Source organism: Camellia sinensis, chromosome 9 (assembly GCF_055761805.1).
Source record: "Camellia sinensis isolate YWXY chromosome 9, ASM5576180v1, whole genome shotgun sequence".
NCBI lineage: Eukaryota > Viridiplantae > Streptophyta > Magnoliopsida > Ericales > Theaceae > Camellia > Camellia sinensis.
In genome coordinates this window covers 10,041,055-10,066,283 of record NC_138969.1, presented here as the reverse complement: position 1 = coordinate 10,066,283, position 25,229 = coordinate 10,041,055, and the positions used below count along the sequence as shown (strand labels likewise).

General features: G+C 34.0%; 1 protein-coding gene and 1 pseudogene across 1 annotated transcript; one reads left to right on the top strand and one right to left on the bottom strand.

Annotated features, from left to right (window-relative positions):
• Positions 1 to 10,243: 10,243 nt before the first annotated feature.
• Positions 10,244 to 25,013, bottom strand: LOC114312834 (phenylalanyl-tRNA synthetase class IIc family protein). The gene is made up of 10 exons (XM_028259117.2): positions 24,656 to 25,013; positions 23,672 to 23,862; positions 22,972 to 23,178; positions 22,757 to 22,874; positions 22,310 to 22,386; positions 17,914 to 18,093; positions 17,674 to 17,718; positions 17,188 to 17,292; positions 10,738 to 10,851; positions 10,244 to 10,632 (listed from the first exon to the last, which is right to left on the bottom strand). Exons 1-10 carry the CDS (start codon positions 24,861 to 24,863, stop codon positions 10,582 to 10,584), a joined length of 1,296 nt encoding a protein of 431 aa, XP_028114918.2. The 5' UTR covers positions 24,864 to 25,013; the 3' UTR covers positions 10,244 to 10,581.
• LOC145798976 (uncharacterized) lies at positions 12,800 to 16,014 on the top strand (annotated as a pseudogene).
• Positions 25,014 to 25,229: the final 216 nt, after the last annotated feature.

Genomic DNA, 25,229 nt, shown 5'->3' with positions numbered 1-25,229 from the left:
ACTAAAAAAAAAACTTCCCAAACAAACCCTCAATATAAGGGACCTCACAACATCATTTTTCTATATATATAACTAATTAATTGTTGAAAATCAAGCCACGTTTTCATCAGATGCCATATGCATCAAGCCCTTTTCTTTATTTCATATGCTTTCGGTGATTAATTTATTTCATATGCTTTCGGTGGTTAATCAAGCTAGTTATTATAATAATAAACAGAGTGTATGCTGATATATATGTAATATATATTAATGTATAGTTAAATATGTAGTGGCCTCGTGGCCTGCTTGTTTGTGTTTTTGGCCTCGTGGCCTCGTGGCCTCCATCTGATCATATTGTATAAACCTCCTATATAATGGAGTAGCATTGTAAGGCTTAAGATATTAAAAATAAAGAGTCTATGTTTAGTCTTTCAATCACTCTCTCTCTCTCTCAATATTAATATTTTCATGGTATCAGAGCAGGTGTAATCCTGTCTCGTTATTTTCGCCTCTTCAGTCAATATTCGAATTTTTCTCTTCTACTCAAATATATCCTTCTATTGCATGACTAAATACGGTCCCGCTTTCGGAATGACTATCAACTCATCCTCCTCTTCTTCTGATATTATCATCTCATCATCTTCATCCTCTCATCAAATGGAAACCTCTCATCTTCCGATCACTGCCCATAAACTGAATGGGCAAAATTATTTGCAATGGTCTCAATCCATGTTAATGTTTATACGGGGAAAGGAGAAAGATGACTACATCACCGGAGCCTCGGCGCTACCAGAAACCACAGCATCAACCTACAAAAGGTGGATAGCTGAAAATAATATGGTCATGTCGTGGCTCGTCAACTCTATGACCACTGACATTGGCGAAAATTTTCTGTCATTTGATACTGCCAAAGAGATCTGGGACATGGCAAAAGAAACGTTTTCAGACAAGGAAAACACATCTGAAATCATCCAGCTTGAAAGCTCCCTCCACAATTTACGTCAAGACAATCTTACGGTAACTGAATATTTCAATACCCTTACTCGTCTATGGCGTCAACTTGATACGTTTGAGGTTCATAACTGGCAGTGTGTTACTGATGGTCTGTTATATAAAAAGATTGTCGAAGGGAAGCGTGTGTTTAAATTCTTGTTAGGATTGAACACAAATCTTGATGAAATCAGAGGAAGAATTATGGGAGTAAAACCGCTCCCTAACCTTAGAGAGGCATTCTCTGAAGTCCGTCGCGAAGAAAGTCGGAAAAAACTCATGATGGGATCTCATCAACAACTGAATATGGCAGAAAGCTCGGCTCTTAAGACTCAATTCGCTCCTATCGACAACCGTCAGAAAAATAAAGGAGGTAGGCCTTGGTGTGATCATTGCAGAAAGCCGGGTCACTCGAGAGAAACTTGCTGGAAGATTCATGGAAAGCCAGTAGATTGGAAACCACGTCAGCCTCTTGAGAAAGAAGGACGAGGTAATCATGTAGGTACAAATGAACCATCACCACAACCTGAAGCAAGCCCTTTCACCAAGGAGCAAATGGAGATGCTCCAGAAACTACTACAGTCACAATCTGGTTCGTCTTCCAACCACATCATAGGATCCGGAACCTTGGCTCACAAAGGTAATTCTTTGAACGCCTTTACTGTTAGTAAGAAACGTAAAAAACCTTGGATTGTGGACTCAGGAGCATCTGATCATATGACGGGAGATGCAACAATTTTTGATACATATAACTCATGTCAAAATAATTTAACGGTCCGAATAGCAGATGGTTCACTATCAAAGGTTGCCGGTACAGGTTCAGTTGTGCTGTCTAGGAATCTTATTCTCAACTCTGTTCTCCTTGTTCCTGACTTGGACTGTAATTTATTGTCAATTAGTAAACTCACTAAGGAAAAGAGGTGTGTTACTAATTTTTTCTCCACTCATTGTGAATTTCAGGATTTGGATTCGGGGAAGATGATTGGCAATGCTGAGGAATGCTCTGGACTCTACATCCTTAAGGAACGCCACTATCCACAAGAACAACCTCAAACGGCAATTTGTGGTAGTTCTTTTTCGGTTTCGTGTCAAAATAACGATAGAGCAATTATGTTGTGGCACTATCGCTTAGGTCATTCTAATGTTATGTATCTCAAGCATTTATTTCCTTCATTATTTAATAAAAATCCAAAACCTTTTGATTGTGAAATCTGTCAATTTTCTAAGCATGTACGGTCCCATTTTCCCATTCAATCCTATAAAGCGTCTCGTCCATTCTCACTAATTCATAGTGATATCTGGGGTCCATCCAGAATAAAAAATGTAACTGGTACTAGGTGGTTTGTCACATTCATAGATGATCACACTAGATTAACCTGGGTCTTCCTCATGAAAGACAAATCTGAAACGAGCCAAATCTTCAAAAATTTTCAAATTATGATTCAGACACAATTCCAGTCAAAAATCCAAATTCTAAAGTCTGATAACGCTCGGGACTATTTCAACTCAATTCTAGGAGATTTTTTAGCAGACAAAGGGATAGTTCACTTAAGTTCATGTGTTGACACCCCACAACAAAACGGCATCGCTGAACGGAAAAATCGGCATTTGTTAGATGTTGCTAGATCACTCATGTTTTCCACAAATGTTCCACAATTCTTCTGGGGGGAAGCTGTTCTTACAGCTGCCTATCTTATCAATAGGATGCCATCTAAGGTACTACAATTCCAAACTCCTTGTCAACTTCTCCTAAAATCCTTTCCCACTACTCGCCTCATCTCCACCATCCCACCCAAAATTTTCGGGTGTTCTGTCTTTGTTCATGTCCATCAACAGTATCGAGGTAAACTTGATCCCCGGTCGCTCAAGTGTGTCTTCATTGGGTATTCGTCACATCAGAAAGGGTATAAGTGTTACTCTCCGGTCACTAGGAAATTCTACACTTCCATGGATGTCACATTTTTTGAAACCCAGTCTTACTACCCTAAAATTGATATTCAGGGGGAGACTCCAACCCAGGAATATCAATTTTGGACCCCTGAGTCATTTAGTGAGCCATCCATCACCACCAAAAATCCCACACCTCCTGAGTCATTGAATCCATCTGTACCTGCCGAAAATTCCGAGTTCATTGTTGCCTTGCGGGATAATGAACACATCCAAGAGGAAATGGAGGAAGGAGCACTTTCTCAACAATCCCATGAGGCTGAACCGGGTTCTAATCCAAGCAACATTCCAGGTAACAATCTTCTTACCACAGATAGTACTGTTGATTCTGAGTTCGAAAACAGTATTCTTAATATGCCCATAGCTTGGAGAAAAGGAGTTAGATCATGTACTCAGCATCCCATTGGGAACTTTATTTCTTATGATAATCTATCACCTTCGTTCCGTGCCTTCACTTCTAGCATCACGGAGATACACATTCCTCGGAATATTCAGGAAGCCTTCAAGTCTCCTCAGTGGAAGGCAGCAGTCATTGAGGAAGTTCGGGCTCTGGAAACGAATGGTACTTGGGAAATTACTGATCTTCCAAGAGGTAAGAAACCCGTTGGATGTAAATGGATTTTCACAGTAAAGCACATGGCAGATGGTAATGTGGAACGTTATAAAGCTCGGTTGGTTGCCAAAGGATTCTCCCAATCCTATGGCATTGACTATCAAGAAACCTTTGCTCCGGTTGCCAAGCTCAACACTGTTCGTGTACTTTTATCCTTGGCAGCTAATCTCGATTGGTCACTTCACCAACTTGATGTAAAAAATGCCTTCCTCAATGGTGACTTAGCGGAAGAAGTTTACATGGACATTCCGGCTGGACTTGAGACGACATCAAATTTCAACAAAGTTTGCAGACTCCGAAAATCCTTGTATGGTCTCAAACAATCTCCCAGGGCCTGGTTTGAACGGTTCACTAAGGCAGTAAAAGGGTACGGTTTTGTTCAATGTCAATCCGATCATACATTATTTGTGAAGCACTCCCTAGGAGGGAAATTGGCAATTATCATTGTTTATGTGGATGACATAATTCTAACAGGTGATCATGAAGAGGAAATTGGCTTACTTAAAACATTCCTAACAAAGGAATTTGAGATTAAAGATCTTGGAAATCTTAAGTACTTTCTTGGAATGGAAATTGCTAGGTCAAAGAAAGGTATAGTCGTCTCACAACGTAAATACGTTCTAGACTTACTGAATGAAACAGGGATGCTAGGATGCAAGCCGGCAGAAACTCCTATGGACACAACTATCAAATTGGAAGAAAGTGACGGTAGTGCACCAAGTGATAAAGGGAGATATCAACGTCTTGTGGGAAAACTCATTTATCTTTCTCATACAAGGCCAGACATCGGCTTCTCTGTTAGTGTGGTCAGTCAATTCATGAACAATCCTACCGACAAACACATGACTGCTGTGACCAGAATATTGAGGTACCTAAAAAAGACACCGGGAAAGGGTCTCTTCTTCCAAAGAACAACAAATAGAAAAATTGAGATTTTTTCAGACGCAGATTGGGCAGGTTCAGTAACTGATCGAAGATCAACCTCTGGCTATTGTTCATTTGTTTGGGGGAACGCGGTTACATGGCGAAGCAAGAAACAGTCAGTGGTCGCCCGTAGTAGTGCTGAGGCAGAATTTCGTGCTATGGCCCTAGGTATCTGTGAGGGAATCTGGTTGAACAGACTGTTAGAAGAATTACGAGTTCCATCTGAGCATCCCATGGTTTTATACTGCGACAACCAAGCCGCCATCAGTATCGCTAAGAATCCGGTTCATCATGATCGCACTAAGCACGTGGAGATAGATCGACACTTTATCAAGGAAAAGATTGAAGAGGGAGTTTTTCAAGTCAGCTACACTCCAACAAACTGTCAAAAAGCTGACATTCTCACCAAAGCTCTTGCTCGAGTTAACTTCGAAGATCTGACGGACAAATTGGGCATGATTAACATCTACAACGTTGCTTGAGGGGGAGTGTTGAAAATCAAGCCACGTTTTCATCAGATGCCATATGCATCAAGCCCTTTTCTTTATTTCATATGCTTTCGGTGATTAATTTATTTCATATGCTTTCGGTGGTTAATCAAGCTAGTTATTATAATAATAAACAGAGTGTATGCTGATATATATGTAATATATATTAATGTATAGTTAAATATGTAGTGGCCTCGTGGCCTGCTTGTTTGTGTTTTTGGCCTCGTGGCCTCGTGGCCTCCATCTGATCATATTGTATAAACCTCCTATATAATGGAGTAGCATTGTAAGGCTTAAGATATTAAAAATAAAGAGTCTATGTTTAGTCTTTCAATCACTCTCTCTCTCTCTCAATATTAATATTTTCATTAATTATTAATTAAAGTAAGACTACGTATTATCATAATTAAAATATTTTAAAAAATTAATATAATTATATTAAAATTGTGAGATTTGTTATATTTTATCCAAATCTTGAGGTAGGTCAATGTAATTAATCCCCTTTCACTTCAACAATTAACTATTTTGTCAGTCATCTAATAACTTCGACTTATTAACTATTGTTACACAATCTTAAATAGAATTCAACTTTAACATGATATTAGGTAGAATTCAACCCTAGGTTTGATAAGTATTTGTTGTTACACAAATTTCAGTAAAACTCAACCTCAAAAGTTAATGATTAAGGTGAGAGTGGTCCTCACCCTTTAATCTGCACATTAATTTCGTTTCCAGCATCTTACTCATTCTTAGACCATCTCGAACGATTAAGTAAATTTGGCATCAAATTTAAAATTTGGTAAAAAATACACTTTTTAGAACTCCAACGGTTTCACCAAATTGGTATCAAAATGAGAATTGAACAAAAAAATCATCAAACTGAGAACAGAATACAGCTTTCACCAAATTATTGTGCGTGACCGTTAGAGGAGACCAACCGGTCAACCAGCTAGCTGACCGGCCGGTTAACCAACCGGTCGACCGGTTCCCTTTCAAATAGGTAGGTTCAAACCGGTCAAAAAAGATTCAAACAGGTAAAAAAAAAAAAATTGCCCTTACCGGTCGACCACTTCCCTCAATTCTGCTTTGATGCTCACCGTTGGAAGAAGAAGTATCAAATTGAGAAAACAACCTATTTTTTAACCTATTTTTTATTCGGATTTGATGAAAAAAGAAGTGAACGGTTGGAGATGCTCTTAGTACTCTAATTTTCATACTATATTACATGATCTTGTGTAAACCTCATTTTACTTTAATAATAATAATAATGTATCACTTTATATTTATGAATAATAATAAATAAATAAATAAAAACAACTCACATGTGATATAAATCAGACCTATTAAATAATTTTATATATTTTTTTTAAAACAAGCAATGTGTTTTGTAACTTGGGATATGTTTGACATCTAAAAGTTGGCCCTTTTTTTTTCAAATTTTTAGTTTGTAGTGATCTTTTTTCAAAATAATGTTAATTTTTTTTATAAAAAATAAAAAATCATTTTCGATCAGCTATGTGTAGATGAATCTAAATTTTTTTTAAAAAAAAAAAAAAAAACAAACAACAACAACAACAACAAGGGACAATCCATTAAAGTCTTGAACTAGTACATAGCGGATAATGTGGATTTAGGCCCATTCAATGGTGGCAACACCTTCTCTTCTTAATCCATGCAAAACTTGTTTCATTGAATTTGACTTTCTTAGGTTGGTGCACTGCTTCCCTCCATTCAATTTCAGTAGACATGAACATGGTGATAATAAAGAAGAGAGAGACCTTTCCGATGTATCCAAAAAAATAAAGAAGAGAGAGAGAGAGAGAGAGAGAGAGAGAGAGAGAGAGAGAGAGAGAGATATGTTCCTGTTGGTCCACCAGATTTTTTTCATCTTTCATGATTTTAGTTACTTTGTATTGGGATAGATATATATATATATATATATCAAAAATGTTTGAGACTTTCAAAGTTGGGGACTTTCATGACCCCAAAATGATGTGAACCAATCATGTGTTTTTATTTTTTTATTTTATAGTTTTCAAAAATGCTTGGGACTCCCAAAATTGAGAACTCCCATGATCTCCAAAATGATGTGAGCCAATGTGTTTTTATTGTTTTGTTTTTCTTTTATTCCTGGACCAATCACAGGTGGTGGGGGGTTATGGGGCTATGCTTTTTTGGGGTCAGTAGCATCACTATGCTTGGTTATCATTTTTCAAAAATATTTTTCAGTTAAATTTTACTTTTTTATTTTTCGTATTTTTTTATTTTTACTGAATTTTTTAAATATTTTGAGCAATTTTTTTAATTTTTAAACATACCTAACATATATATACCTAAAAAGTAAAAAAAAAATTAAATTTTTTTTAAAAAATTCACTAAATACCAAAAATGCAAAAAAAAAAAAATACGAGAATTCAGTATATTTTTTATATTTTTATGTATTTATTAATTTTTAAAAATATTTTTTCATAAATTTTTTACTTTTTAGATATATCTAAGTAAGGTCCATCTAAAAAAGTAAAAAAAAATATTTAAAATTTTAAAAATATTCACTAAAAACAAAAACAAAAAAACATGAAAATCAAAAAACTCAGTTTTTAAAAAACTTAATTCAAAAAACTTAAACCAAATACACTGATTGTTGTTGTTTTTTTTTTCTCTTTTCTTCCTGGACCAATCATAGGTGAGTGGGGGGTTGTGAGGGTTATGTTTTTTTGAGGGTTATGTAGCATTGTTGTATACACACGAGCAATTTATGAAAAATACTACTCTATATTTGAATGTATATACATATATGGTAAATTATATTTATTACCTGAGTAATGTTAGGAATCATAAAAAAAAAAATCATGAAATACTTCATGAAGATTCTTTATCTTTAGATTATACATACAATGAAACATTACATACTAATTAAATGATGAAAAATCTTCAAATGATGAAAAATCTTCATGAAGCGTTTTATGATATTTTTTTCCATGATCCATAACATTATTCATTTTACATTTATAATTTGATTTAAATTTTATTTTAATTCTTATTATTTTAATTTGAACAATTTAAACATTTCACTTTAAATTCAATCTCAATTTAATTCTTCCGTGAAGTGGATCGGACATTTGTTACAAAATTGTTGATGTCAACAAACGGAATAATCAAATAAAAATTAAAAGCATAAAAATTAAATTATTTAATAAAAACAATCGAGATGAAAGTAAAACTTAAATTAATTATCAAAATTAAATTTAAAAGTATACCTATATTGCAGATGGACATTGTCGTCATCCCCTGTACTGTTCAAAAAGCAGGGGATGAAAAGGGAGGGCAGGGGGGAGAAGTTATTGTTTGGTGCAGAACAGTGTCACGCAACATTTTTATGTATTATAATTGTTAGAGAAATTTATAATTTTATATTAAATAATTCAAAAACATAAAAATTTACAACAATAAAAAAATAAAAACAAGGCATAGAAAGTGGGTAGAGCCCACTGTCATATCATTAGGCCAAATTTGGCATGATTGAAAGAAGACAAAAAGTCAAAAAGTCACTATCTTATTTAAGTCACATCATCTCTCTAACACATCACTTCAAACCTAACCCAAACTATATTTTATAAAAAGTTAAAAAATACACTTATTTAGTCTTCCCAAACTAGGCCTTAGTGCTCCCTCTAATGGTCCATTTTTAGTGCTCTCAAACATTTTTCAGGATATATATGAATGTGAATGGACCCAGCATCAGATATTCCAGATCCTATCATTGTCCTAATCCTTTTGACCACTGTGTTTTGACCCTAAAACCTAGGGCCTAGCCTGCCCTACAACCCCAACCTAAAACTGTAGTGCTGCTTACTTACTATTCACAGAAACAGGAAATAGAGCTGATGGGTATCTTTAATTTTGCACTCTCCAAAATGAACAACATACCTTTTAATCAATAACTTTTGGATAAATGGCTCAACCATACTTTTTAAACTACAACCTTCTGCAGTGAAAGAAGATGACTTTACATCAACTGATTTTTCATTGTAAATATTGTAGAACATTAGGAGCAATCAAATTAGGATTGCTTCAGAAGATTATTGGGATATATCAAACAAACAAACAAACAAAAATGGCAATGGAAACTCTCTGAAAATTTCCAACATACATGAAAAGGGGAAGAAAAATTCAAAAGCATGAAATCTACTTTTGTATGTAGCATTTTCCCAAAAATGTGTATGAACAATACACAAAATATGATTGGTCAAAAAATATAAACCCCGTATCTAAAAAATGTAATGAGCTCAACTAAAATGATAGATTCTACCATTCTATACCAAACAAAACGTGTGTAGAGTATCTGAACAAAATAAAATTCAATTTTATCCCAACTTTTGTCCAGTTTTTTTCCCCTTCTACAAATCACATCACGGATGGCCATTATGAATCCCTCCACTACCATCCCACCCTGCAGCAACGCCCTCCCTCAAGTGCAAATTTTATTTAGTGTAAGTGAAAATCATGTTTAGTATAAGTGAAAAATTATGCCGATTTAAGTGTACTAGTGTAAATGTTCATTTTGCTTGATACAAGTGCACGTGACCTCAACCCTTCCCTGCATCGCTACTCAAGCCCTCCCTCACCTGCCCCAAAGGTCACCTTGACCTTTCCTGACCTCTCTTGCCACCACCACTGCCACAACCACCTTGCCCACCCTTTCAACCCCCCTAACTTTGTCACACCCTGTCCCAACCCCCACTGCCGTCCTCTCCATGAGAGAGAGAGGCTGTGGTCGTCTTTAGGGTTTCGGTCATGGCAGAGGCGAAGAGAGAAAGTTAGAATGAAAGTGGCAATTTTGGGAGAGCCCATGCGTTTGATTGATTTATTTATTTTTCAATTCTTCATTGCTATTATTCTGAAAACAAAAACAAAGAAAACAAAAATCATACCAAACAAGCCTAATGGATACAAGACTATAAAAAAATATCCGGGTAAATTTTTAATTTTTTAAGGACTAATTCAAATTCCAAAAGTGTGGTTGCATTGAGACCCCTCTACCCCATCAAAACACAGGACAGGTTGGGCTTGGCTTGGTATGTGGTTATAGGTAAATTGAGATATTCACACATTCCACCAAAAACAAAGCTGGGCTCAAGTGTGGCTCTAGTGTGTGGGGTGCAAATGGCCAACTCAAAATTTACTTTTTTTTTGGTTAATTACCCATAATATATATACATATATATAGTAATTCCATTTCTTTTCATTTAGTTTTCCTTTGACAAATCCATGATCCAAACATAGCATAAAGAAGCACAAATCCTTAGCTTAAAATATAATCCATGTCCACTTAAACGAAAATGATTGCCTTAAGGACAAGTTACATAGCTAGATCTCAATGAGAAATGTAGCTCTCATTTCAGGATAGGGGACTAGAAGATCAGAAACGAAAGCCCCTCGTTCTATATGGCAAAACCCACAACTACCATTGCCAGATCCTTACCTAAGCATACATGAAATCCTGGCAACATATTTGAAGAAACTGGATTTCAATTATGTAAATTTGTATGTCAAAGGAAATGGATGCCTATAACTCGAAAATTTGGGAAGAATTTTACAAGATGAGAGTCACATTATTAGTTTCAGGACATGTGGCAAATCTCATCTCAGAACTACGTTCAACTTGTTCTGCACCTGTTCTCTTACATTCCACTGCACCCACAAAAGAAAAAAAAAGCAAAAAAAAGAAGAAAAATAAGTTAGGGTTTGTCATTTGATAGAACAAACAAGAAGAAAGGGCCCTTTCAAGGAAAATACCTGTAACTCATTAATTTCATCGTCTGTAAGTGAACGCTCCATGGATCGATATGCTATCCTGTAACAATGACTAGTCATTCCTTTCTTGTTTGTAAAATTATCAATCAGTTGCACCTGGAAAGAAAAGATCAATCAGTTGCACTTCGGCATCACTTCTTAAACCTTCATATCACAACCTATGTGATGAATCTCTTCACAATAACAATGTTCAACATTCTTTGAAATGCAATTTCTACATTTCAAATATCACTACAAGAATCTGCACTTTTAGCAACCACTTTCCGCGGCCAATATAAAAGTTGGTAGCTAAAAATTACCTTTTGGCGACCAAATATTAATTAGTCGCAAATGATCATTATTTTTGGTAACCAAATATGAGTTGGTCGGAGAAAGTGGTATGCTTTTGGCGACCAACTACAAATTTGGTCGCGGAAGGTCACATTTTGGCTACCAAAAAATAAATTGGTCGCGGAAGATCAAAAATAAGTTGGTTGGGGAATTGGCAACCAAAATTTTAGTCACCAAAAACTTATTTTCTCCGACCAAAAATATTTTAGTTGTCATATATTGAGTTTTGGCTACTAAAACAATTTAGTCGCCAAATGGAAAATAATTTTTGTTTTTTTTCTTTGGCGACCAAATTTATTTTCAGCAACCAAAAAAAAATTAGTCACCAAATTAGTACTTTTAGCGACTAATATTTTAGTCGCAGTTGATTAAGATTTAGTGACTAAAAAAGTTTGTTGGCGAAGTTACCTTTTCTGTGATTAATCTGGTATTTTGGTAGCCAAAAGTTTGGGAGGGAAATTTGAAACGTGGAGGCGGAAATTGAAATTTTTTTGCGACAAAAAAATTTGGTCACCGATTGTAAAACGACGTCGTTTTGTACTAAGAAAACAGAAAAAAAAAAATATTTTAAAAAAAGGCTCTAATCTCCCCTCTGTCTTTAGCTCGCTCTCTGTGTCTCTATGTTGGTCCGCCCTCTCCCTCTCTCTGTGTTCTCTCTCTCAATCGGTGCCCACTCTCTCTAGCTCACCGAAGTCCCTCACCACCAAGGTTCTGAAAAGCGGTTGCAGTCGCCGTAACGGTGGCGGTGGCGCGGTTGCGGTTGCGGGGTGTAAAAGCCGTAGTGTAACGGTTGCGGTAACCGGAACTGTGAATTTTTTATTTTTCGCATAATTTGAAAAAAACTTACCGATACGCATATTTTTTTTCCATGATCATATTTATTGGGTTAAAAATAAATATTGATCAAGTTTTATAAATTTTTAAGTATGATCCAATATATTTCATATTTTTAAATCACTATAAACTGAGTTTTTTATATTTTATTTTAATGATTAATGACTTTATATTATACAAAAAATCAATCACTAACTATTATATATAAGATAAACAATGACAAAAGTAAGAAAATAAATAAGAGCCTAAATATATATATATATATATATACATATTTTTACCAAGCCAAATAGATAATGATCACACTTATTATTATTATTATTTTCAAACAATATATAAATAGACACACACAAACAAAATGGTTGAGTGATAGCAGCTGAATAGAATAGCATAGGCCTTACAGCTTCAACAAATCAATAACATGTTCTTCATCTTCCCTCTTCTCTTTCTCTATCTCTTGCTCCTCCGTTTTCTCTCTTTATCTTCTCTCTTCTCTCTATCCCTCTTCCCTCATTTTCAACTTTTTTTTTTGTGTTTTTTCGAAAGAAACAGTTTGGAACCATTACATAACGGTGCGTAGCAGGCCGTTACGGCTGTTACGGCACCGTTACGACCGCTACGACAGCCGCTACGACAGCCGCTACGGCCGACACACCTGTGAGTCTCAATCACACTGCAAAAGCGGCCGTAACGGGTGGCGGTAACCACCAAAACCGTTACGTAACAGCGTTACGTAACGGTTGCGGCCGCTTTTTAAAACCTTGCTCACCACCGTGAAAGCAAAACAAGCTGAGAGAGAGCTCACAGTGCCGAATAGAGAGAGCGCCAATTTAGTTAGAAACAGAAGCAGAAAAAAGAGGGATGACCAATCCACCGTCGTCGGAGACTCTCCGGCCGACTGACCGAAACCCTAGAAATCGAGAACGGCCTCTCTCTAGTCCCCCGCATGAAGCTCCTCCTCACTATCCGCTGCGCAGACCACTCCGTCAAGCCCCTCGACGAGTGGCAACTCAAGCGCTCCCTCACTGACTTCCTCAAATCCTCCTTCTCCCACACCGTTCCCGAAGACGACATCATCGTTCGCAGATTCAAGGACCTCAAGAAGCACAAGCGCAATGATCCTGTCGCTCAAGACGCTCTCTTCATCCGCGACCTAGGGTTTCTATCCAAGCTTTAAAGATCGGAAATTCTTCATGGTATAGATGGAGAAGACGATGTTAAGGAACTCGAGAAGAAGTTTCTAGACTAGAGAAGATCGGTTGTTGATAAGACTAAAGAGATTGAGTTGAATCTTGAAGGTGTTAAAGTTTAAATTGAATACTTCAGTTCCGGAATCCGATGATTTTGATGGAATGAGAAAAGAGTGGGAAGAGCTTAATGCGTTTGGTAATCGAGGTTTGTTCTTGATTCTATCCATAGTTTTGAATTTTTTATGCTTACTGGTCTTGCTGTCTACAATAATGGATTCAGTAATCTAACTCAATATTTTTTCTTCTAAATGCTTAATAATTTTGCGAGAACTACTGGTACTAATGGATGTATGAATGTGTTGTTTGGTTGTAGGATATTCAAGAGGTGGGAGGCAGCAGCAGCCTGATACAATTGTGTTGAAAGGTGTTCCATCTCGCTGGTTTGCTGAGCCAAGAGTTTCGTCTGAGCCTTCAATGCTGGTCACTCACACGATTTTTTCTGCATTTGGGAAGATAAGGTGTGTTAATGTCATGGTTTCTGCTATTTTTCTGTTTCCCTAATGCGCTGCAATTCCATAATATTGTTCTTGTTGAATTTGTAGGGTGGTTGTGTTTTTTTGAGGCTCCTGACATTGAGTTCTGTTTTTTATGCTCCAATGCACAATCATATTATCTTGAATATGGTTGTATTGAATTTTCTTAATTTACTTGTCATCTCATTAATTTGATGAAACCATTTCCTCTTGAAACTTCTCATGATTGAAGATTTTAGATAGCAGCAAATATTTGTGGTTATTTGATAAGCTGAAAATTCTTGTGCCGGTTAGTCACATTGAAGACTTTAAGTTTGCTCAAATCATATTTGAGCACAATTTTATTGGATTCGATTTAGTTTAAAAACTACCAACTACTTGGCATGTTCTAGTGCCTTTCAAAGAACATTGATGAAATAGTGCATAGTGGGTGGTTGGTTTGATGTTTTTGGTTTCCTCAGTGTTGGTAAATGGAAGTTACAATAGTGGGATTTCAGAATTTTTTTAATTGCGGAAATTTTGGGCTTTAACAGGGATATCATGCTCTTTTCCCACTTGCATGTGCCTAGATTTCGAATTTCCATAAAAATGCTGATTGTTAGAAAAGTTATCAAGATAATATGGGTTTTGGTGCTCAAGGATGAGCTTCAGAATCTATCATGGGTTAGGAATATAAGATGTTGGATTTGAAATCTTCAAAATGTGGAGAAAAGAGGAAGCTGGGCTATTAAGATCGAACAAAGTACATATTGTGAACTATCTAATATATGTGTGAATGGATACTAAGTTTGTTTGAACGAATACTTTTTTGATCATTATGTGTGAAAATAATAAGATTAATGATGTTATATTAGTCTTTTGGGAACTTTAGAGGTGCCTGAGTGCAAACAGCACATTTCATAATTAAGCTTTATTCAGATTTCATAAGATTTGGCACCCTTCATTCTAGGCATCATGGCTGTTATTTGGGTTTCAGATTTCTATTGTGAAAAGATGAAGCCAAGGTTCTGAAAAGCGGTTGCGGTCGCTGTAACGGTAGCGGTGGCGCGGTTGCGGTTGCGGTTGCAGGGTGTAAAAGCCGTAGTGTAACGGTTGCGGTAACCGGAACTGTGAATTTTTTTATTTTTCGCATAATTTGAAAAAAACTTACCGATACGCATATTTTTTTTCCATGATCATATTTATTGGGTTAAAAATAAATATTGATCAAGTTTTATAAATTTTTAAGTATGATCCAATATATTTCATATTTTTAAATCACTATAAACTGAGTTTTTTACATTTTATTTTAATGATTAATGACTTTATATTATACAAAAAATCAATCACTAACTATTATATATAAGATAAACAATGACAAAAGTAAAAAAATAAATAAGAGCCTAAATATATATATATATATATATATATACATATTTTTACCAAGCCAAATAGATAATGATCACACTTATTATTATTATTATTTTCAAACAATATATAAATAGACACATACAAACAAAATGGTTGAGTGATAGCAGCTGAATAGAATAGCATAGGCCTTACAGCTTCAACAAATCAATAACATGTTCTTCATCTTCCCTCTTCTCTTTCTCTATCTCTTGCTCCTCCGTTTTCTCTCTTTATCTTCTCTCTTCTCTCTATCCCTCTTCCCTCATTTTTAACTTTTTTTTTTGTGTTTTTTCGAAAGAAACAGTTTGGAACCATTACATAACGGTGCGTAGCAGGCCGTTACGGCTGTTACGGCACCGTTACGACCGCTACGACAGCCGCTACGGCCGACACACCTGTGAGTCTCAATCACACTGCAAAAGCGGCCGTAACGGGTGGCGGTAACCACCAAAACCGTTACGTAACAGCGTTACGTAACGGTTGCGGCCGCTTTTTAAAACCTTGGATGAAGCCCTAAATCTGGCATAAGTGGAGTTTGTGGTCTATATACTAAGAAAGAACAAATGAATTCCTACTAAGAAAAAACTACCAACTACTTGGCTCCCTGTTTTGGTGCCTTTCAAATTTATTTATTTATTTATTATTATTTTTAATGAAAATAAAATTCCTCTCTTAAGTTTTTCTAATGTACAAACACTCACTAGTCTGATATAATAAAAATTCCGCCTATTTTCTAAAACTTATGCTTTTGGGATAATTGGTGATGCAAAAATTTGATCTTTGTTCTTTTTTGTCATCAATCTTTCAAGGTCTATGAGAGATCTCTGTCAAGTTCTGGTGCTGGCCCAAATGCAGCTGCTGCTACTCAGTTTGTGAGAGCTGAAATGCTTCCAAGTGGCTATTTCATTCGGTCATGCAAGGATGAAGGGTCAATTATCCATAAAGTTGATATGTTAGTTTCGATCAGCTGCCAAGCAAGTTGATATGTTAAATCATTAAAGAATGTGAAAGGCTTCAAGTTTTGTGTCATGTTGGACTTCAAAGAGGATATAGCTTTTGAAAAGACATGCTTACTAAATTCAATTTGACTTGAATATGGCATGTGCTGCACTACGGTTACATATTTTCATCTTTATTTTAAATGGAATTCAATTGTTGTTTGATGATTTAGTGAAGTTACAAGGAACGAAATTTGTTAATTATTGTTCATAAGCTTTTTCTTTTTTAAATGTTATTGTTCCTTAATTGTGGTTGGGTTGAATGTATTTTGTTCGATATTGGATTGAATGTATATAAACAAAAATTGATTCTCAAAAAAAAAAAAGAAAAAAAAAAAAGAGAGAGAGATTTGGCGACTAAAAAATTGGTCAGCAAATTCTATACTTTTGCGACTAAAATCATTGATCGGTAATTCCTTACCATTTGGCGACTAAATTGTTAGTCGGCGATTCCTCAACTTTTGGCGACTAATCTGTTTGGTCGTGGAATGTGACAATTGGCGACTAAGATATTTGGTCGGAAAAATATCACTTTTGGCGACCAAAGTGTTTTAGCGACAAAATGGATTAGTTGCAATAATGATATATTTAGCGACCAAAAATATAGTTGGCAAATCTAACTTTTCCCGACCAACAAAAATTTTGGTCGCGAATTACTTTTGCCGATCCTCAATTAGCGACCAAAGTAGCGACTAAAAAAATTGGTCGTGGATAACTTTTGCCGACTAAAAATGGGCTTTTAGCGACCAATTTTTTGGTCGGCAAAGATGTTATTTTTTGTAGTGTCTGTTTTGAGGTGTCAAGTGTATTACAATTTTCTACAATTATTTTCCAGTCTTTGAAATGCAATTATTACGTGAATGATATTTTAATACAACTTTAAGATATCACTTCATGAAATACTAAAGTTAAACTCAAGTAAATTGTTCAAAAGAACAAAAAGAAAAACAAGAAAGAATTTTTTTTTTTTAAGTAGTAAGAACAATTTTCGGAAAAAGTTTGTGTTAGTTTCCATTTTCACTGTTTTAAAAAACATAAAGCAATACCAAAAACATTAAATTTATCAAAAACCAAGAAAACAATGATTCTAGTTATTATCAAATGAATAGTTTCATTGCTCCGGCAAAAAGTCTGATTTCAAAAAATTCAAGTATGTACCTCCTCCACAAGATCTCCAGCAACTCCTCGAACAATTTCACAAAGATTGTTTTCAGTGAAGTAATCATTGATCCAGAAACTCATGTCCTTATAGCAAGGAGGAAACTGTGAAAGACAATAGCTTTTGTTCTCAGTGGAAGAGAGGAGAAGAGGTGCAAAAACCAAGTAACATGTTATCTAAGATATTGAAGTTTAAATCTCAAAATGATAACAAATTTATTTAAAAGAATTTTCAAAGGTCATACTATAAGGCATCGGGGCCTCTAAACATGAGAGACACTGCGAAGGAAATTATATATAAAAACTTCAACAAAACTGGAACCTCACAAAGAGGTACCTCATTTTGGGAACATTCCTGCTACAGGCACGCCATTTTCTATTGCCTACTCACAATGGGAGTGGAGCCCACATTATATATTATGCTAAATAAGTAAATCTTACGATTCATGATTTGATTCGCAATTTGACAGCAATGATCATCCATACCTTTGAAAATGGCTTGAACTTCACCCCAAGCTGGCCTTTCGAGAACTGCATTGAGAAAACAAAACAAAATTAATGATAAAGATAATCAACAAGGTTACTACAAGATTTTAGATGGTTATAAACCCTTCAAAATTCCTTGGTACAGATTTTCTCACAAGAGTTGCAATCTTTAGAAATAATTTCTCTCTAACATGGGGGTGATAGCATGTATAGGTGGTTTTTAATGGATTCAGGAATTACTTGAGATGTAAACCGCTCATCAGATGACCAAAAAAGTCGGATGTCTGGGATGTCAAATAGGACCATGGCCAAACGCTCCAATCCAAGTCCAAAAGCCCAAGCAACATTATTTGTTTTGCCACTCCTCTTCAATATTTCCTGCTCTGTCACTCCGCAACCCAGAACCTCCAACCACTTTTCCTGTCAATAATCAGAAAGTTAATCATTGGTTATATAAGGTTTTATAAATACTGTGGTTTCCTAAGAACTGTAACTGTGAAAGGACCAAGATGATCTCTGCTTGTCTGAGGAAAGTGTAACGCCCTAGATTATCTTTCTATAATTCAGTTTCCCTCGTTATGTTCTAATCTATCTACTTTCCTTCTCTTCTCAATACTACATAATCAAAAACAACCATGATCCTTATTCTACTGGGGTGTCTTTAGCATAATTGTATCTGAAAGATTGAAGATTCTATTTGCCATCATCACCCATGTAGTTTTTTCTGTTTTGCCTTTAATTGACTTCATATATTTTTCTCTATTTTTTCCATTTCAAAAAGTTGTCTACATCGCCTCCTCATTTTCGCTGTCTTAAATAATATATTTATCTCTCTGTTCCAAAATAAAAGGTTGCTGATAATTTTGGCTTAAAAGCCAATCTCGAACGCAATGCATCTAAAGTGCTAGAAGATCCAGGATAAGGTCCATATGTATTTCGAATTTCACCGCCAAAAAACAACCACAACACCATCAGTGACAATATCAATTATAACTTCTATGGATGAAGAGTTTTTTTTGGTTATAAACAAAAAAATGGTGATGGTAAAGAGGAGTTCCACAAGACACCAGAAAGGTACTTGGTAATAGAGTAGAAAATATGAAATAGTGTAAACAACATGAGTAAAGCTTTATAGTCTCCACATGTATACACGTACATCATTTTGAAAAGGGTAAATTACATTTAATACTCCTGAGATTTCTGACAAATATAGGGACCTTTTCTGTGGTTTGAATAATTACAGTAACCTCCCCTGCTGACAATGTCAAGATTCCCCTTTCTGCCAAATTGTTCCAAACGGTGTTACTTCTTCTATAGTAATTACCTTATTGCCCTTCCTTTTAAAATATTAAAAAATATTTTTGGATTGGAGGACAGGTTTGAAAGAAACAAACAGTGTTTGGAACAGTATTTTTGGATTTATTTTTTTAAAATATTAAAAAATGTTTTAAAAAAATTTATTTTTTATTTTAAGAATATAATTGTTATTTAAATATTTTATTTTGTAAATATTTTAATTTTTTTAATTTTAATATTTTAAACTTAAAACACAACTTCACACTCAAATCGTAACCAAACACATAACTCAAAACTCAATTTAAAAATTATTTTCAAATCTCATAACCAAACACATAACTCGACACTCGACACTCTGCACTCAAATTGTAACCAAACACAGAACAAAAAAATTAAAATATTTAAAAATATATTTATAAAATATTTAAAATAAAAACTATATATTTAAAATAAAAAATAAAATTTTTAAATTTTTTTAATATTTAAAAAAGTATATTTAAAATATTAAAAAAAATAAAACACATAGATCATGTATGAAATATAATGCACATTAAAATAAATAAATAAATATTTAAAATATAAAATATTTACCCTAAAAAAATAATTTCAAAAAATTTCAAAATTTATAACTAAACAAATTTTTTCTTTTCAAAACTCATAACTTAAAATACGACTCCACACTCAAATCATGATTCTAAAAATAATTTTAAAAAATAAAATAAATTTTTTTTGAAATTTTTTATCTTTTAAAATAAAGTTTTTGAAAAAGTTTGGTTTTGAGTTTTGAAAAGAGTTTTAAATTGAGTTTTAAGTTTGTGTTTGATTATGAGTTTTGAAATAATTTTTGAATTGAGTTTTGAGTAAAAACATGTTTCGAAAAAAGATTTTTTTAAAAAACATGTTTGGTTCTCTTTTAGAATCACAATTTCAATTAGAAATTTTCAAAAAAATTTTCAAAACTCGGCATGGTTTGGGAAGAGGGTTTGGGGGCTTTTTTTGGCTAAAATAGCCACAAAATGCAAAATAGACTTTTTAGGCCAGTATAACAAAACATCACATCCAACCCATAATCATTACATTCTTTCTCTCACAAAAAAATCAAAAAAGTCAAAAGTCCTTCCTAAACCAGGCTTTTTAGCTCTAGGCTAAAACAGCCATAAAGCCAAAGAGCCAATCTACTTCCCAAACCATGCCTAGAGTCTTAACCAAATACACAACTTAAAACTCAATTCAAAAATTATTTTCAAAATTCATAACCAAACACAAACTTAAAAAAATACAAACTTATGTTATATATATTTTTTAAATATTAAAAAAATTTTAAAAAATTATTTTTAATTTTAAATATATAATTTTTATTTTAAATATATAGTTTTTAGGAAAAATTATTTATAAGTCCTATTAGGGAGACTTATGCTACATATGGTCCTACTAAAAAACTTATGTTCTCACAAGTCCTGTGAGAAGTTTGTTGACACATTTACCCTCAATATTAATTGTTAATATCATAAATAATAGTAAAACCATATATAGGAAATTGAATGTTACCATAGATCATATCTATATAAACGTAACGTAACGTAACGTAACACCTATATAAACGTAACGTAACACCTACATAAACGCAACGTAATGGCAACATTCAATTTCTTATATAGGAAATTGAATGTTACCATAGATCATATTTACATAAACGTAACGTAACGTGACACCAACATAAACCAGCAACATTTTCACATTCAATTTAAAAAAATAATAACTCATTAAGTTTGCAAAACGTAGCGTGACACGTTACGTTACATTTATGTAGGTGTCACATTACGTTTATGTAGGTGTCACGTTACATTACGTTTATATAGGTGTCACGTTACGTGACGTTTATGTAAGTGTCACGTCACGTTACGTTTATGTAGGATCTTGTAGAATACATTCTTATCTAAATAGGACTTGAGACTCTATAAGAAATTACACAGGACTTAACCTACCATAAGTGTCTGAAAAAAGACATAAATAAGTCTCCCTAGTTTTTTTTTTAAAATATTTTATTTTATTTTATAAATATATTTTTAAATATTTTAATTTTTTTGTTATGCGTTTGGTTACGATTTCAGTGTAGCGTTTTGAAAGTAGTGTGGAGTGTCAAGTTATGTGTTTGGTTATGAGATTTAAAAATAATTTTTGAATTGAGTTTTGAGTTATGAGTTATGTATTTAGTTACGATTTGAGTGTGAAGTTGTATTTTGAGTTTAAAATATTAAAATTAAAAAAATTAAAACATTTACAAAACAAAATAAAATATTTAAATAAAAATTATATATTTAAAATAAAAAAATAAACATTTTTTAATATTTTAAAAAAATAAATCCAAAAATACTGTTCCAAACACTGTTTGTTTCTTCCAAACCAGTCTTCCAATCCAAAAATATTTTTTAATATTTTAAAAGGAAGGACAATAAGGTAATTTACTATAGAAAAAGTAACACCGTTTGGAACAATTTGACAGAATGTGAGAATCTTGACATTGTCAGGTAAAGCAAGAGAAGTTACTGTAATTATTCAAACCACAGGGGAGGTCCCTGTATTTGTCAAAAACCTCAGGGGAGGTAAATGTAATTTACCCTTTTGAAAACTACAACCAGACTTGGAAATACTTTATAATTTTATTGATTTGGACACATGTATGCACAATGGAACTAAGTGACAAAAGTATACACTATATATTCTAACAGGTTAAGCATTTTGAATCTTTTACTTTTTAGTCACAAGACTCGCAACTAATACAGAATGCATATGTTTGAAGCAGAGTTCAAAGATTGAAGTCAATTGTACAGATAATTAATAGCCTACAATTACCAGAAGGAAGAGAGATCCATAACATTACTGTTTTTCTTTTGATAAGAAAAAGTAAGTTTGACACACACAAAAAAGAAAAAATAAGTTTTATATTAGCATTACTCATCAATACATTTTATTCATTGAATCTCAAAAATGACTGTTGTAACAACTTTATATATTATAAGAAGAAGCTAGACATATATTACGTTCAAGAAAGGTATGCAGATCATGCCAAAGAAATAGTACTCAAACCTCTACCTCTCTCTCACAAAATTTTTTAAATGTTTTTCTGTTACTGCTTCATTTGTATGATAACAGTTCAAAAATGTATCAAATGAACCAAGACAGAATCCATGGATTTTCATGAAGAAAAATTTTCCTAGAAAATAGTTCAAAATCAAGCTTCTCAAAAAAGTTATGGTTAACGCAATCAAAGAAAAAACAATTAAAGAGCAAACCATGTGCAATCAAGCCCCACCAAGAAAAAAGTAAAGAAAATTCATACCTGAAAATATATCTCGAGTTCAAATGATGGATCAGTAAATGGAAAATAAGTGTCAATCCAGCGCATTTCCACAGAACCTAAAATTCTCAAAAGATGTTAGGCTGAAAAGGAAAAGTAAATTATATCTCCTGCAGAAACGAACATATAAGCCCAGATATGTTTGTTCTTAAAAAATTTTCCTTGACTTACCACACTACTATATGTTACAGATATTGTAAATCATTCTATATATTGAATCATCCTAGTTTCACCCAGAATGAGTGACATCATATGATCTTCATTTGTAACCTGATTTGCTTTTTCCCCATAAATTTTTTTTATCCTTTCACCATCCCCAATATATTTAGAATATTTAAAAACTCTCAATCACTGGACATAATGAATAATAATTATATCTTCTATTGTCACAGCTCAAATTTTCAAGTCATGTTTCAATTTAAACTGTACCAAATAAGTGGCGTGCCAAACCCTCAAGGCACTTCTTTAAATCCTCAGCTGCATAAGATGTTCCATCCATGCCTGATGGCTCCCAATCATCTGGAGTAAAAACCCGAAACCCTTCCATCTGGAGCATCAAGACACCAAATTATTTGACAAAAAAAAAAAAGAAAGAAAAAAAAGTCAGCTGAGAACCATGGTTGCCATGATGAAAGATTAGAAACCTGATGGAATACGGGGTAATGAGTTGAATCAATAGAATCTCTACGATAAACATCTCCAGTGACAAGGAAATGGGTGTGTCCCTTCCTCAAAAGCTCAGCTTGATGTGCACTGGTGTGGCACCTTAAGACAGTTTGAGAGTCCACATAATATGTATCATTGTAACTCCTACTCACATGATCTTCAGGTACCAAGACATCATCAAAGTTCTGCAACAAGGATACCCATTGTCACAAGAATGCACAAGCACTAGACAAGATTATCCTTTATGGTTCTTGACCATGGAAACTAGGTCAATGCAAAATCCACACAAATTTCACCTCTATTAGTAACCCCATATAACTCCTATCTTCATGCTTCCAAAATAATTACTAGAAAAATAAGAATAATTAGAACTAGAAAATAACATTAAATTGCATATTGTAGGCTTTATTTACCACTAGAGGTTAAATGACCAAGTCTCTACTTAGTTTATGACTCAGATATCAGCTACAAAACTAATTACACCCTCTTCAATGAAAGATGCTCAACAGGAAATAAACTTTCATAGCTGTATTTAAAAAAATAGAAATAAAAAATCAAATATGACCTTTGCATATTCAAGACTAAAGAGCAATACATGATCTCTGGAGAACAGCTTTATGAGGGATAGATTAGAAACAAGTGTTTTGTAGAAGTTACTTAATAAATCCAATGATGTACCATTTTAACAGAAACAATTGGGAAGAGATTATCAAACTTGTCAAACTTTCCCGAGTAAGTGGTGTCAAAGTAGTTGTATATTGCGTTCTTCAGAATCCCAATTGGATGATGATCCCTCCTATGAAGCTGCATTCCAAGTTTGGAAAATATCGAATCTGGAACATTGTTTGTTGGGTCATCCCTCACCACATCTAAAAATTCAATTTATCAAAATACATCAGGAAAATCCAAACAACAAACCTTTTACCACAATAGAATTTATCCAAATATAAAAATTTGCATTCCAAGTTGAAAAAATCACATCAGGAAACATTATTTGTCTGGCCATCCCTTAAAAACCATTTTTTGGGGGGGCAAGTATCCCTTAAAAACACACTAACCTTACATATCAATTCAATTGAAGAAACTTTTAGAACTAAAGGAAAAAAAGGAGAGTGTGATCCAGTTGTGCCGGTACTGAGAACAAAATACAAAAACAGATCCAAACTGCAAAACCAATATTCTAAAAACCCTGCCCCAAATAGGAAGGACACTATATGTCAACTATAATGCATAATTTTGTCCAACCCAAATGCAAAACTAGTGAAGAAATCAAATTTCAAGAAAAACCCATAACAATAATAACCAAGAAACTGCCAAAATTAGACCAACCAAGAGAGTAATATTTCAAACCCAGCACAAGAATAAAGAAAAATCCAAAAAAAACCCAGCACAACCCAATATTCCCTAAAAAGCTTGGGCCAAGTAGGAAGAACACAATGTCAACTATAATGCATAATTTTGTCCAACCCAAATGCAAAACAGGTGAAAAAATCGAATTTCAAGAAAAATCCAGAACAATAATAACATAAAAACTGCTAAAATTAGACCAACCAAGAGAGTAAAACTTCAAACCCATCACAACCCAAAACTGTGACAGCATAGAATCGAAGAATTCAACAGAAAAGTATCATAAGAATGCTTTTTTTGAGGTGGGTATGTTACCATCTTTGGCCATTTTGACTCCACCGAGCTCGAGAAGCGAAGCCGCTGGTTGTCTCGACTTGTGGCGGCGAAGACTGTCCGGAGATACAGCCGTAGAAGTGGAAAAACGAGATAGGGAAATGGAAAAAGAGAAGCTTTTGAAGCCATTTCTATGGACGAAGAGAGATGGTTTTGAGAAGAGAGTGTATTGAGCGAATGAGAAAGCCATCAATGTTGTCGCATAGAGTGTCAATGGCGACTGGTAAGCCGTAAGTCCTCTCTCTCTCTCTCTCTCTCTCTCTCTCTCTCTGGACCTGTTTGGATAATCCGGAGCGAGATGGGTGGATATGGGTCACAACCATTTAGGGCACTTTTGATTGGTTTTTAAATTTTGGACCCAAAAAAATGGTTTTAAATTTTTTGAATTTTTTTTTTTTATGATTTTCAATTCTAAAATTTAAAAAGATGGAAACAAAATTTTTGAAAAGGTTGATTGTTTTGGTGTTGTTATATTCTCTAATGAAATTAATATTTTTATCTTTTTAAAATTTAATTAATAATAATATTATTTTTGATAGTTTCTTCTCTAATGAAA